We start from the raw sequence: 16,508 nt of genomic DNA, 5'->3' as shown, positions 1-16,508 counted from the left end.
AGCTCCTATCACAACCAAGAGTTACCCTTGTTTATTCACCAATGTATCGACTATTGGACCTAATGATCACAAACACTAATACAATCTTACTCAAAATAAATCTATTAAGATTACATGTTTAGTTGTGAATGGACCCAACACTCATTCACAAGTGCAACTATTTCCTACAACATTGGCTCAATATTTGCATTCTTATTTAGAATGCCATTTTCCTTCATAATAACACTCTTATATCATGATACAATTAGTTACCCATATATGTAACAAAATATAGAAAAAATATTTGCTCTATAAACTTTTGGTAAGTCATCCAAATTTACTTTTGAAAGGTTATCTGAAAACAATTCAGAAGTCCCATATGAAAAGCCTTTCCCTGCTGGAAACAATTTAATGCAGAAACACAGAGAAGCAGCAATGGTGACAAAGATTACATGTAAGAAAATAATTCTCAGTCTAAGAAAATAATTCTCTATCAAGCAAAATTCCAAAATGATGTCATTTCTTTTCAATATTAACAATGGTTCCTATAGAGCCAGCATTTCCATATCAGTATGCCCATTATTTTTAGCAGAAGATGAGGCTTCAGGATTTTCCTTGTCATCAGTAGACTTCATCTCTTGCATGGGAGGAGGGTTTACAATGGTCATTTCTGAGAAAAGGTTGTCCGAAAGCCGACCCTTCATTTCCCGGTGCTCCTGACACAAGGCACACCAGTGCATGCAGCAGTGAACACAACATGGGTCACCGGGTGAATTCTGCAGTCACCAAAAGAATAAATAAGAAAACCTTCAAGCATAACTTATTTCCAGGTAAAGCATAGGAAATAATTATTAGAATCTTGAATAAGTACATGTTACTAGGAAACGCAAAGTAAAACAAATAATTTATATATAGAATTTGACCCCTCCATGAAATTCTAGTGCAACCATTATCAGGCCTTCGACGATGTGGTGAACATAATTTATAATAAATCATTATGACATCATTCGATTCATGTAGCCGACCCCACCTTGTGGGATTAAAGCTTGATTGTTGCTGTTTATAGTGTGATGAACCTAAATCCCAAATCATTTTGGAGGGAAGTAGTCTTTTACCGAATAATAGATGGTCCCGCTCTCACAAATTGATGTGGATTACAAAATTGTCTAAACAATACTATCAACTATTATCTTTTAAATAAATAGAAGCCACTTTTGGTGACCCTACTAGGTAAGAGTAAAAATGAGATGCTAAACAATGCAGTGTAGTCCCAGGCACCAGAAATGGGGAAACACTATAGGGTATAATTCCATCACATGGGTAAAACACTATAGGGTGTTTTTCTTCTCTTGAAGAGAAGAAACAATAACAACCAAGACATAGCGAGTGGCTACATGGATCGAACGGCACTTAAGATGTCCTACCATAAATCGTGTCCATTGACATAACATTGATCTTTAAATCTATTCTAATAGTTTTGCCTATGGTTTTTCTTGAACAGGAGAAAAAGTAAGCATAAACAACCATATAATACTCCCTCAGTTCCTTTACAAGTGTTGTCCTACTGTCCTAAGTTGTTTTATACAAACCAAGGAAATCATTGAATTTTTTATTTTAACAAAATTATTACTATTTTCCTATTATATCTTCTCAGTTCTTCTCGTTGTTCGATCTCCACAATAACAAGGACAAGAGTATAATTGATAAAAGAGTAGTTAACGTTACCTTAAACTTTGAGAACAACACCAACGAGGCGTTGGTCTAGTGGTGTAAGGTCCCACTAGATCCCAAAAAAGACCAAAAGGTCAAGGGTTTGATTTCTGGGAGCAACACTTGTTGAAAGGGGCAGTCACACCTCCGAAAGGGATTAGTTCCTTACCCATAAGGTAATAGGATACCCTTGGTAGTACCAAAAAAGTTTGAGAACGGCAGTTAAACCAGAACAAAAAATTTCAGAAAAAATCGACACTTATAATGAACAGAGGGAGCAATTCAATTTTGGTTGTAATTTTCCTATCACTAAAAAACTATCTTGCAAGAGAACATTTGTCAAGCTGCATGAATTGCTCAAACATTGTAGAAACCAGACTTGTAGAAAGTCAGTATCACAATCGCCAAGAATAACACTAGAATCACATGATTTTTTTCACAGAAGAAAATACATGCCAGGCTTGATATAGTGTTATTAAATGCGTGTATGGACATGATAACACTAGAATCATGTCCATACAGGCATTTAATAGGTTCTTGCCAATATAAAATGTCTTATCATCACATGATTTTGTTTTTCACAGAAGAAAATACATGCCAGGCTTGATATAGAACAGACCCCTGCATATGGCACATGATTTTTAGCATAATGCTATATTACATGTCCGCAACAAGCAGAAGCAATATTCTCCACAGAGGGATATTTGGTATATGCCACAGTCCATATTTGCAGTTGACTACTAGTCCAAGTGAGAAAAAAAATGAACACGTACCTTCAAGTGATATTTCTTCTGTAAGGATTGCCGAACCTGACCAGTGTATATGCCACACATCCACCAAGTGAAAAATAAACCTTCAAAAATGAGAAACGACGTCCCTGGGTCAATGACACCATTGAAGATTGCTGTTGCTGCAGCCAGAGCAATGCCACCTTCAACAAAAATGGCATGACAAATGCACGGTCCAGTCCAAGGAGTGTCTTCATTCAAGCTTTCTACATTGCGTCCATATAATACACAAGGACAAAAAAGTCCTGTCACGCCTGCAGTGTGGGAGGAATAGTATATAAAGCAACAATTCTGTTTAGTATTGCAATGGTAAAATTGCTAACATAGCCATACAAATAAGTCCTATATATTCCAGGCATGGTCTAACTATAATTTAGCATATAAGGTATGTAGAGACTTTTTGATAGTGCAGATCATTGGTCAGAGGAAACCTATAAAGTAAGATGATTATTATTCTTGAGACTTAATTGACTAGTCCAAAAAAGATAATAGATAACTCCTTGACTCTAGGAAAATTTGACAAGCTTAATCATGCATTAACTTACAACTTTCCCTATCTTCAGCACATCCAAAGATCCCGGTCGTCCAAGGTTCATCGGCAGGAGGTGCATAGCTTTCAGGTAATGGCTGCCCACACTCAAAGCACTTGTGAACAGTCAACTGCGAAGTATTTTAAACAATTAGCAAATATCTTCTACCAGCATAAACTAGAAATCAGAATAGGAACATATGCACAATTTTTAAAAATTTCATTTTGCTTTTGCTCGCAATGTCACAAAAGATTCTATAAAATGTTGATGAGTATTGGCTGCTTCTAAAGATCTTTAAGATATTATAAAACACTTCAAATATATTTTGATATAATTTAATACTCCTCCATGATTTAAAGCTTACAAACTTCGAAGTTGTTAAAATAAACATACTAAAAGAAAACGACCCTAGAAACCAATATGGGCTTCATAACGATAGCTGAAAGACAACTACTATGGTGGGCAAACCAGACAAATAGGTGAGAAAACAAAGGCAGATGTACGCAGACAAGTGCCATTGACGATAATGTGCACCATAACAATTGTAGAAGAGGGTCTATGTATCCGATGGTTGATGGGAGACAAAAATCTCTCAATTGATAGCAGAAAACAATAACATGTTTTTATCCCTAAAACAAAGAAAGGAAAAGAATTTTAGGGTGGGGCAAAATTAACCACTCAAGCTCTTGTCGCTGACCTCAACAAGGCCTTTGGTGTAAGGGAATTAGATTACTCAAAAGCTTCCCTGATATAGATGTTCATCAATTGTCAAATGGCTCACTGCATTTGCCGCAGAGTAAATACATTAGAGATATCCTTCAAGAAGCAAGATTCTGGAAGTAATAGCATTGGGAAAACTAGCAACTAGGACTCAAGGTTATTAAACATGGTTACAATTACATAGTAGATCCTTGTCAGTAGGTTAGCAGTGAGTGCCTTGCATTATGCAAGTATGCAACCATCACCGTTAAAAGTGTTTGACAAGCAATTAGGGTGGGATTTCAGCATTTTGGGACACTACCCAGTCATCATTCTAGCAAGTTGGGTTAGGTTGAGGGAATTTTTCTCAAACCTGACCCAAACTGCTTGGCTGAAAAGCTGAAATCCGACTCTGAAAATTCATTATTTATGCTTCTCAATTAAATATCAACAAAGGTCACAAATAAAATAAAAAGTCATATAACAAGCCTTACTATGTTAACTAAGTCTAAAGTAAACTAGCGTATACTAACAGGTCTCAAAAGCCAAAAAGAACAAACCGCATTAGTCAACTGAAGTCAATGTCATCACATATAGCATATGGATTGGCATATTCATTTACTTCATACTCAATTATGGAGTGGAATGGAGGGGGATAAATCAAGTTTCCATTGTTTGGAAGTTCTTTTATCAAATAAAATGAGTGGAACAGAAAAGGAACCATTACCCAAAACCCGCCGAATCATGGAGGAACCAAACGGAACAAAAAATCCTTTTCTGTTCCATTCCATTACACCCCCTCCAAACAATGGGAAGGTGACTCCCCTTCCATTTTCCCCCTTCACATCCCTTTTCCATTCCATTATGTTACATTCCATCAATCTCCAAACTCCCAAATATAGTAAAGAACCGTCCTTCATACAAAACGGTAGCCAGAAATCATTGATGTCCAAACTACAAACACTACTGATCACTGAGCATCCAAACATTAAATCCAGAGTGAACAAACAAGTATTTTCATATATAGTGTAACAGAACAGGTCCAAAATCAATTATTCAAAACACACAAAGTCACAAACCACAAGCAAGTCAAATGTATGATGAAGCATGAACTGAGCCCGTTTATCTCAGAGTTAACTTTTCGACCTTGCTACTGACATCTAATATCTATTGTTAAACCGACACCTAACATTATAAAATTACGCGAATACAGATAGTTGACTTATTATAAGATATTTTCGACAAACCAGCCTCCAATGAATCACTCACAACCACCTGCATTCACATTCTAATTATCAAATTAAATTTCACGGAAAGTTAACAGCTGCTGATGGGTCACTCCTTTACCTAGGCCTCAAGGTCAAGTATCTTTTGTACGAAAGATCAAGTCATAAATCCTCAATTGCATAAACTTCAAAACTGGTAAACCCATGTGGCATTTGACACAATCTAATGTCTCCATTTCTACAACTAGATAACTTAGGTAAAAATGTTAAAACCACACAAAATATAAAAAATAGTGGCCAATTGCATGCACCAGGCTCCTACGTAGTGGGGTCTAGCAAATATATCCCGGATCTTGACCACAACCCTAAGGACAACTCTAGGGGGTCTAGGTCCATGATCTACATAAAAACAAGACCTCGAACCACCGGAATATACATAAAATTTAAAGGAAAAAATGAATATTCATGTTTTCTATACCGATTTGATAAGTGAATGAACATTAAAGAAAGGAATGATACAAACCTGAGGAACATCAATTGGCTGATTCAATTCACCAGGATTGATATCTTCAACAGGGGCTTGATCTTTTTTAAGCTTCACATAACGCGATTCATTCCTTTCCTCCATCTCTCTGTTGATACTGAGAAATGGAAACAATGAAAAATAATAGTGAAAAAGAAAACCCAAAGAGAAGAAAAAAAAAAGAGTTTAAGATCTAAATATAAGATAATATTACTTTGTCGGTTTATATGCAAACAAAGGGAGTTAGTGTGGGGCGAGTATCTCCCTTACTTTTTCTTAAGAACTTTTCATCAAATGAATTTAGAGGGGGGCGACTGTGGATATTACATGTGTATTTCACATTCTTATTTTATATTATTATTAATGTTTGCCGGAACTTCGTGCCTGTCGGCGAATATTGTGTTATACTACATATTCAATTTTTATATATTTCATTTTTTGAATTAAAATATATTTGCTGTGTTCGATGTACTTTATATTATATTTATTTTTTTGTATTTATGATAATGTTTAATTTAAGATGAGATATGTGGTTAATTAATATATTAGTGGTAGTTGCTTAGTATTATATAGTTTTTTTTGTAAAAATTAAATAATGTTAAGGGCAATATAGGAAATGAAAATTACAGCAAGAAAGAAGTTATTTCAAGTTTTGGCTTTATATAGTATAAATAAATATTAAGTATTTAATTTTTATATATTTTATTTTAGAGAATTAAAATGTTTTTGTAAAATACATTAGGTTATATATTTTTTTATATTTATTATAATGTCTAATTTAAGATGAGATATGTGGTTATAATATTATTGATGGTTACCTAGAATTATATGATTTTTTCCTAGAAATTAAAAAATGTTAAAGGTAAAATAAGGAATTAGAAATTAGTCCAAGCTAATAGTTACACCATATTTTTTTTATATATAGTATACATATAAATATAAATATATAATATAGTATTATTTTCGTGATGAAATGTGATATAAGGAAATTATTTCTTTGCATACATATTTATCTCTCCTAATAAATGTTGTTATCAGGAATTCAATCTTTAACTTTTAGTATATTTTGAAAACCAGTAAAATCTTATACCACTAGCATGACTTATTGGTGAATTGTAGTAGCATATTATTCACTATCTATTTAATAATTATTTTTAACTATTAAATAAAAATAATATAATTGATAGTGAATGATATATTGACGGTATAAAAAATTCATATATAAGGTTTATAGAATATAATATTTATACGTATAAAAATTGTGTACATATTTGCTATTAATTCATATTACTTATATTTAAAAAAACAATTAATTTCATTATTTATATATACAACTTTTTCTCAATATTATACTCATACATTACACTACCAAATTACAATTGATGGAGATGATCAAAATTTATATTTATAAATTTTAAAATATTGGTTTTGGTATAATAAAGTGACTAATATCAACATATACTGTAGACTTATAGTAATAAATGAGGTAAATAATTATGTGTGGACTAGCATCAACAAGAATTAAAATCAATCCGATTAAATAAAATATAAGCTAAAAACTAAATGATTAATGCTTTTCTTGGTTGTAAAGAAGAGAATGACAAAAGAAATATGTGAGTAAGATAGTCTAGAAAAAAAAAATGTAAGAAATATATTAAATTTTTACAATATTTAAAACAAGACAAAAGAAAGAAAATATAGAGAAAAATATATTTTCTTGTCTTACTCATTGTTGGTTGGATACAAATTGATAAAGAAATATTATATTATGCTTCAAAAGACAAAAGTATACTTAAAATAAAGAAAAAGAGAGAAACTTTATTTTAGTATTAATTAAAAAATAAAGGTTTTATTATATATATATATATATATATATTTCATTATAATATCAATTGATTTTTAGTTAATATTTTTTAATTAAATAACGAGTTATGTAACTTAGTTGCATTTAAAACTAACAAGAGAAATAAAAATAATGATTAAAGGACATTTCATACAAAATCATTATTTCTTTTCGATTTTCTCATTAAATTAGAATATAAAATTTATGGAGATCTCATACAACTTTTATTCACTTATGTCTTTCTCTTTACAACTACTAGCATTAAATATTTAATTTTGTGTCGACATGCATTTTGTGTCTGCTAACTCACGTTCTTATTTTCTAATATTAAATATTTAATTTTATTATATTTTATAATGAGTGTACGAGATATTATAATTTTTGTGATAAAAAATATGAAAATGAACTGTGATATTATAAAAAATTATATTATATTTGAGGTTTGATATTTTTTGTATATGTAACTTACTATACTTTTCATTAATATTTTTTATTATGTGAGAAAATATTATAATTTTATTAATTAAAATGGTAAAATAAGTAAGAGATAATTACACCATAAGGTAGTTATAAAAAGTTTCTCCTTTTGTATATACTAGTGTTAATAGGCACTTCGTGCATGTCGAACAATATTGCGTGGTATTTTATATTATAATTTTTGTGTGTTTATGATAATGTATAGTTTAAGGTGAGGGATGTGGTTAATTAATATGTTAGTGATGATTAATTAGGATTATATGATTTTTTTGTAAAAATTAAATAATATGAAGTGAAAATAAGAATATATAAATTATGCCATGGTAATGGTTACACCATATTTTAGCTTTATATATAGTATAGATAAAGGAATATAATATTTTTCTCTTCAACTTCTCTTATACTTTTTTCTCTCAATGCTAATTCTATATTTTACCAGAGGAAAAGTTAGAGAACTAAAATGAAAATTATCTATACTTTAAGAAACATATTTAAGTTTTTTATTTTTTTACAATTGGGGTAGTGATTTTGCATATTTTAATTTATGTCCCTTCAAAAAATAAAGTTTGTAGGGACTTCAATTTTTTTTTAAATGAGTGAAGTATTTTATATGAAATAAATAAACATAATAATTTTTTTATCAATTCTGTATTTTTCATTCTACAATTGAATATAATAATAATCCTTTTCAAGGTAAAAGAATTATCGAGTAAGTATAATACCTCTAAAAGAACATATATTATATCCTTAGGTTGAGATTTTTTTTTAGAACTTCGCTCAAATTATAACATAGTACCAAAAGAATTAATGGTCTAAATTTTTTAATTGAATAAATTAAAAAGTTAAAAATTTTCTCTCCTCTTATTCCAATATTATAAGGTCCATTATCGGATAGGATCTTATTTTCGATATGCATAACATTATTTCAAAGGAAAATTATTAAAATAATGCCATTAAAAAAACACCCCAAACCATTTTGTACCAACCTCTCAATGGCCTATTTTCAACACATTTTTTATTTATATATTTTTAAATTAAGCAGCCCATTTCAAAATTTTAAATCCATTTTTAAAGTTGTGAAATGGAATCGGTTCAAAAATACATTTTTATTAATTGTACAAAAGAAGTGAGTTTAGGGGATATTTTGAAAAAAATTAGGAGATGGGACGAGCAAGGATCAAACCTTAATCTTAACCTTTAGTTATAATAAAGAGCCACATGGTCATTAATCTAAATAAGTGTAAATATTGTATATAATGCGAATAATGTAAATCTTATATTAATATTAATATGTATAGAACATTGATGTATATATATTCTGCCAATAATATAAATCATATGTTAATATGTATAATATTAAATAGAAAATCTTATAATTACTGCTCAATTTTAATTTTATAATATAAATTTATATAATTATAAATAATAAATTAATATTAATATTAATATTAATATATTATTTTTGTTTATTATAACAACATAAATAAACCCTTAATCCTATTATGTGGTTTATTATAATATAATAATATAAACTAAGTTAATATTACATTGTTGCAAAATTAATATTAACGTAAGTCTACTTTTATAAAGTTTATTATACAATATTAATATTATGAGTAATTATAATTAAACATTATTAATTTATTATTATTATTATTATTATTATTATTATAAGATTTACATTATAAAATCTAAAATTAAACAGTAATTATACTTGAATATAAATATACTTATACAAATAAATAAAGACAAAATATTACTAAAGGACAATTAGAGAATTGGACATGTATAAATTTATATCACAACTATTTAGTTTTCTATATGGAAGTTGAAATGAGATGGAGATCATCTATTCCCAATGGTGCCTTATTCTCTATCTCAAATCAATCATATATCAACAGCCTCACTTACCTGTGGATGTTCCCGGCTCGGACAAGATTGCCTCTAGTGGGAGGATACCTGTGGGAAACAAAAAAAAAGTCAATCATATATTAACAAGTGAATAAAATAAAAAATTTAAAAGCAAAATAATAAAATGGAACACTGTAATTGATTTGTGATATGGAATGAGACACTATTTGAAGCATGTGATGACCAATATCTTGAAATCATAAAAACATTAATGAACTTCAAAGCTCTCCCATTTCTTTAAAGTCGGACGAGGTCACCCGATGAGGATATCTTGTATTTATTTGTATTCTCAATGGTGTACAAAGTCAATCAAAATGTGTTACTTAATATATAATTTTTTTTTATAAAAAATATAAATTAATATTTTATATTATTTTAGGAATTACGATTGGTTAGAGATATGGAGACATGGTTTTTTGGAACAGAGGATATGTCATAATAGAAAGCTTAAAAGAAGAAAAAAACTAAAGCAAAAGGGATATGTCCAACTCTGAGATGTCTAGGCCATTCTTTAGCAGTGTGTCCCAAATCTTGAAATTTTTAGGATGCCCTACACTCAGTTTAGCCATGAAATCTGTCATCTTGTCTCCCCCTTTAAGATATGTTGCACTCGAACATTCCATTTTCTTTCAAGTAAATCACCAATGTCCTTAATAACTTGATCTAGGAGTTGCAGACGGATCTGCATCCTCTCAGTAATAATGTTGATTACCTCAAGACAGTCACTCTCCAAAACTAACGAACGATGACTCTGATTCCAAGCCAACCAAAGACCATGTTCTATATCAAGAGGTTGTGAAAGGATGGGGGACCCCATGCTAAAATCATCTATTTACAGGAATATACATCATATAAAAACTTAATTTCAAGTTATTTCAGTGAATATCAACAAATATTCCTAAAAAATATATATGTCAACCAAACATATATTCTAGTATATGTAGAAATGACATTTCTCCTAATAGTACTCTTCCAAATTTAATTCCCAGGATTATAAATATAGTATGAAATAAATTTTCTTCTTCTTTCCATGATTGTACAAAAAACTACTATTCGTGTAAAGAGGAAAAAGACAGAAATGGAATCAGTAGAAGCAACATCCACTTCACACAATAAAGTATTGAATGATATAATATGGTTTGTTCATCTTCCACACATACAAGCATTTCCTTAATTAAATCATTCAACACCAAAAAAATCTAATTATAAATAGTACACAAATGTGCACTTCAAGAACATATGATTAAATTGTTTCATACAAAATATGAAGATAAAGTGAGAGATTATTAGAAATTTATAATTTTTAATTAAGGTTATCAAAAGACACATAAAACTTGGCCAAATCTATGCCTAAACAAACTAGCTTGCTACCCAAACAAGCTAGTGTTATGCTGAACAGAACAGCAGCATCAACTGATGATGGTGCTAAGGCTAGGCCAGGCCATGAACACAACATTGACATATCTCACTTTACTCATGCTTGTATACAGGTAGCAACCAAATCAATGATATGCAGCTTGGAGCAAAGGAAAGATATTCACAATTCAAACATCTTGGACCAAGGCAACAAGCATGTCCACTATAGCAAGGATGTTCGAGATAGTTGCAGCCTATATAAAAACTGTCCCCACTACAAGCTTATAAACCTTCATTCGAGTTGGCTAAAGGGCAAGAACAACAGAGTTGTTGAGTGTAATGCAAGCAACTCAGAGTTGTTATAGTTTAAGTCTTTTACACATGTGTTAAATGTGTTACTCATGATGATTAATTAGTTAAGTTTGTTGAATAATTAGTTAGTTAGTTTTCCCTTTTCTGTTTCTGCCATATGGTAGTTTTCATTGACTATATATATGGATTTGATTCCTCTCTTGTAATCTAGTATTCAAATCAATTAATAAAGGGAAGCATCAAGTATTATTTCATTCAAGTGTTCTTGTGTTTTTCGGGTATACTTCTTCTTCTTGTTCTTCAATTTACTTGAAAGGAGTTAGTGTCATTTTCTTTGATTGTATCAGAGCTCTTTCAAAAGAGCTCTGCTATATTCAAGAATGTCCACCATTATCTCTTCAAGTCCAACATTGTACTCTTAAAATCCTCAAAATCCTTCACAAGATCCAACTTCTCCTTATTACATACACCCATCAGAGAATCCAGCAAGTGCTTTGGTTTCTCCTTTGTTAAATGGTGACAATTATCACCAATGGTCTAAATCAATGAAGATGAGCCTGATTTCAAAGCAAAAGTTAGAATTTATGGATGGAAGCATACAAGCACCTCCCAAAACAGATCCAATCTACAAAGCATGAGAAAGAGCCAACAATATTATCATCTCTTGGATCACTAGGTCAGTGAATCCTTCAATTTCCCAGAGCATCTTATGGATGGATAAGGCTCATGACGTATGGGATGATCTCTATCAAAGATATTCCCAAGGAAATCTTCTAAAAATTGCAGACCTACAAAATTCAGTAGCAAGATTTAAACAGGGGAACCTCAATGTTTCAGAATACTTCACCCAACTTAAGATTCTATGGGATGAACTAGATAGCATCAAACCCATGCCATGCTGCACTTGTGAGGCTCTACCTGACATCAAGAAGCATAGGACAAAAGACAAAATTATCAGATTTCTCAAAGGATTGAATGAAGCATATTCAGGTGTCAAGTCACAGATCATGCTCATTGATCCCTTTCCAAGCATGAGGAAGGTATTTTCTTTAGTTGTCCAAGAAGAAAGACAACTATATGGGCCAGAATTTGGCTCAAAGGCTTTAATTGCCTATGGAAATTGGAAGAAAGGAGCTTATTCAGGTATGAGCAGCCAAGGAAAATTCACTAACAACACATCTGGAAGAGGCAACAACTATGGAAGGAATTTTTGGAATAAACCAGCCAGTTCAGGGAAATACTGCACTCATTTCAAAAGAAGTGGTCACACTATAGATATTTGTTATAAGGTCCATGTTTTTCCAGCAAACTATCAGACAAACTGACTTCAACAAAATAACTCTGTTATGGTTGCAAACACTATAGAACTAGATGACAACAATGATCAATCATCGAATGGACATGAAGCACAACACAATGACACTATCTTTGGCCTTAGCAAGCAACAGTACCAAGGCCTAGTTAGCTTACTTCAACAACAAACAAACACAAAAGATTCAAGATCTGATGAGGCAAATGTGCTATCTGCAACACCAATAGCTCATGATGATCAAGTTTCAGGTATCTATAAACTCAAATATCAATTTATGACTTGGATATTGGATAATGGTGCAACAGATCATATCAATACAAGCTATCTAACTTTTCAACACACAAAAAAATCAATCCTGTAAGAATTAAATTGCCTAATGGATCTGAAGTAGTGTCTTACATTTCTGGCACTATTATCATCACACCTAATCTTTTTATTCATGATGTCTTATACCTACCTACTTTTAAGTACAATTTACTTTCCATACCCAAGCTCACATCCAAATCCTCATGCATCTTATCCTTTGACACTTCTTCCTGTTTAATACAAGAGAAGAACTCTTTGAGGAGGATTGGTACAACTAGGCTAGCAAATGGATTATATGTGATGAGGACCTCTAGATTTCATCATCATATTAAAGAATGTTTTTCAATTTGTATCTTTCAATAAAGACCATGTTTGTGATGTTTGCCATCAATTAAAACAAAAAAGACTAGCCTTTCCCTTAAGTCACTCTGAATCTCTACAATGCTTGATTTAATACATGTTGACATATGGGGTCCCTTTGCTATACCTTCTATACATGGTCACAAATATTTCTTAACTATAGTTGACGATTATGCTAGGTTTACTTGGGTGTTCTTGATGAAAACTAAAGGAGAAACCTCTGATAATGTACAGAGTTTTATTAACATGATACATACTCAGTTTAATGCCAAAATTAAAGTTGTTAGAAGTGATAACGGGCCTGAATTTTGCTATGAAATCTTTCTATTCTACTAAAGGCATATTGCACCAAACTTCATGTACCTACACTCCTCAACAAAATGGTATTGTTGAGAGAAAACACCAACACCTCTTGAATATAGCAAGAGCCCTTTTGATCCAAAGTAATGTTTCAAAACTATATTGGTCTTATGCTGTCAAACATGCATCATACATTGTTAATCTTTTACCTACTCCTGTTTTGCACAAGAATCTCCCTATGAAATCATAAATAAGAAGCAGCCTAATTTGCATCTCCTAAATTTTTTTGGATGTTTATGTTTTGTTAGTACACAAGGACATCTTAGAACTAAGTTAGATTTTAGGGCTGACAAAGGTATTTTTCTTGGATTCAAAAAAGGTGTGAAAGGCTTTATAGTTCTAAATATAAGGACTAAAGCTTTAGAAATCAGTAGGAATGTCATCTTCTATGAAAACATTTTCCCATATAAGACTGCTCAAGACTCTGCTTATGTAAGAAACCTACCCAATGATAGTAATCCTCTCAATGAAACCATATATGATGATATTTTCCCTACACCTATGACGTTTAGAAATACAACTTAAACTCTGCCAAACATGCCTGCTTCCCAAGACTCCCTTGATACTCCAAATTCCCAAAACAGTCCAGACACAGAATGCCCTGAAACTGATCACCATGAGGATCAAACTATTAGTATTAGAAAGAGTAATAGGATTACTAGAGTCCCTAACTATCTTCATGACTATCACTACGCTCTATTAAGCAATAAAGACATTCCTAATTCCAACACCAGGTATCCTTTATCCTCCTATCTGAGCTATGATTCCTTCTCCACCCCTTATAAGGCAAGAATCATATCCCTTACCATTCAAAAAGAACCAAAAACATACTCTCAAGCCATTAAATCTCCCCATTGACAGGCTGCCATAGATAAAGAACTTTTGGCCCTGCAACAGAATGATACTTGGTTCTTAACTGATCTGCCTAATGATAAGATTGTTATCAATTGTAAGTGGGTTTTCAAAATAAAATATAAAGTAGATGGAAGTATAGAAAGGTATAAAGCACGGTTGGTGGCAAAGGGATACAATAAAACACAAGGTGTGGACTACATGGAAAATTTTTCACCAATAGCAAAATTAACCACTGTAAGGTTACTTCTTTCTTTAGCTTCTATTCATAATTGGCATCTTAAGCAATTAGATGTGAATAATGCCTTTTTACATGGTGATTTAAATGAAAAAGTGTATATGACTATTCCTTCTGGCCTTAAAGTTCATAATTCTAATCAAATTTGCAAGTTAGAAAAATCCATATATGGTTTAAAACAAGCTAGCAAGCAATGGTTTGCTAAGCTTTCAACTTTCCTTCTCAAGCATGATTATCACAAGGCCAAAGGAGATCATTCTTTGTTCATAAAGTGGACCTCTAGGGACAGAATTACTACCATTCTTGTTTATGTAGATGATATAATCTCAGCTGGTAATGATATCACTGAAATCAATCACCTCAAAACTGTTTTGGACACAACCTTTAAAACAAAAGACTTAGGAGATCTAAAATACTTCCTTGGCTTTGAGATTGCTAGAAATAAATCTGGAATATCTATGAATCAGAGAAAATAGGCTTTAGAAATCATTTCAGATGCTGGAATGATTGGATGCAAACCAGCTTCTACTCCTATGCTCAATGGACATCATCTATATCAAGATGATAGTCCTTCTTATTCTGATCCTTCAACATACAGAAGGCTCATTGGTAGACTTATCTACTTAACCAACACATGACCTGACATAACCTTCTCCATTCAGCAATTAGCTCAATTTATGGCATCCCCTACTATCACTCATCATATTGCTACTCTACGAGTTTTGAGATACCTAAAAGGTTCTCCAGCCTTGGGATTATTTTTCCTTACTAACTCCATTGTACAAATCAAGGCTTACAGTGACTGGGCATCTTGCCCAGACACTAGAAGATCCATAACTGGTTATTGCATCTACTTGGGAAATTCCTTGATATCTTGGAAGACAAAGAAGCAGAAAACAGTATCAAGAAGCTCTTGTGAAGTAGAGTATAGAGCAATGGCAGTTGCCACTTGTGCAATTACTTGGATTACATATTTACTTGAAGATTTACAAAAACCATTTTCTACTCCTGCTTTACTATATTGTGACAATTAATCTGATTTATACCTTGCTTCTAACCATGCTTTTCATGAAAGGACTAAGCACATAGAGTTGGATTGCCATACAATAAGAGAGAAATGTTGTTCAGGGGTCATCAAGCTTCTACCTGTCACTTCAAAGCTTCAATTAGCAGATGTTTTGACAAAGGCTTTAGGAGTTCAGGATTACTCCAAAATTCACTCCAAGCTGGGCCTCATAGACCTATGTGCCCTATCTTGTGGGGGGATATTAAAAGACACACAAAACCTGGCCAAATCTATGCCTAAACAAACTAGCTTGCTACCTAAAAGTTAGTGTTATGCTGAATAGAACAACAACATCAACTGATGATGGTGCTAAAGCTAGGTCAGGTCATGAACACAACATTAACATATCTCACTTTACTCATGCTTGTATGCAGGTAGCAACCAAATCAATGATATGCAGCTTGGATCAAAGGAAGGATATTCACAATTCAAACATCTTGGACTAAGGCAACAAGCATGTCCACTCTAGCAAGGATGTTCCAGATAGTTGCAGCCTATACAAAAGCTGTCCCCACTGCAAGCTTACAAACCTTCATTCGAGTTGCCTAAAGGGCAAGAACAACAAAGTTGTTGAGTGTAATGCAAGCAACTCAGAGTTGTTATAGTTTAAGCCTTTTACACATGTGTTAAATGTGTTAATCATGATGATTAATTAGTTAA

General features: G+C 31.9%; 1 protein-coding gene across 1 annotated transcript in view; it reads right to left on the bottom strand.

Moving 5' to 3' along the window:
- Nucleotides 390-16,508, bottom strand: part of LOC109346009 (cell number regulator 6-like) — a 22,819-nt gene continuing 6,700 nt past the window's right edge. Inside the window, exons 2-5 of the mRNA XM_019585349.1 lie at nucleotides 5,456-5,560; nucleotides 3,023-3,137; nucleotides 2,463-2,731; nucleotides 390-755 (exon numbers count right to left, since the gene is read on the bottom strand). Of these exons, the coding sequence (XP_019440894.1) occupies nucleotides 525-755; nucleotides 2,463-2,731; nucleotides 3,023-3,137; nucleotides 5,456-5,560 (720 nt within the window). The 3' untranslated portion in view covers nucleotides 390-524. The remainder of the gene's footprint in view (nucleotides 756-2,462; nucleotides 2,732-3,022; nucleotides 3,138-5,455; nucleotides 5,561-16,508) is intronic.

Source organism: Lupinus angustifolius, chromosome LG04, assembly GCF_001865875.1.
Source record: "Lupinus angustifolius cultivar Tanjil chromosome LG04, LupAngTanjil_v1.0, whole genome shotgun sequence".
Taxonomy (NCBI): Eukaryota; Viridiplantae; Streptophyta; class Magnoliopsida; order Fabales; family Fabaceae; genus Lupinus; species Lupinus angustifolius.
This window is presented reverse-complemented; position numbering and strand designations above follow the sequence as displayed.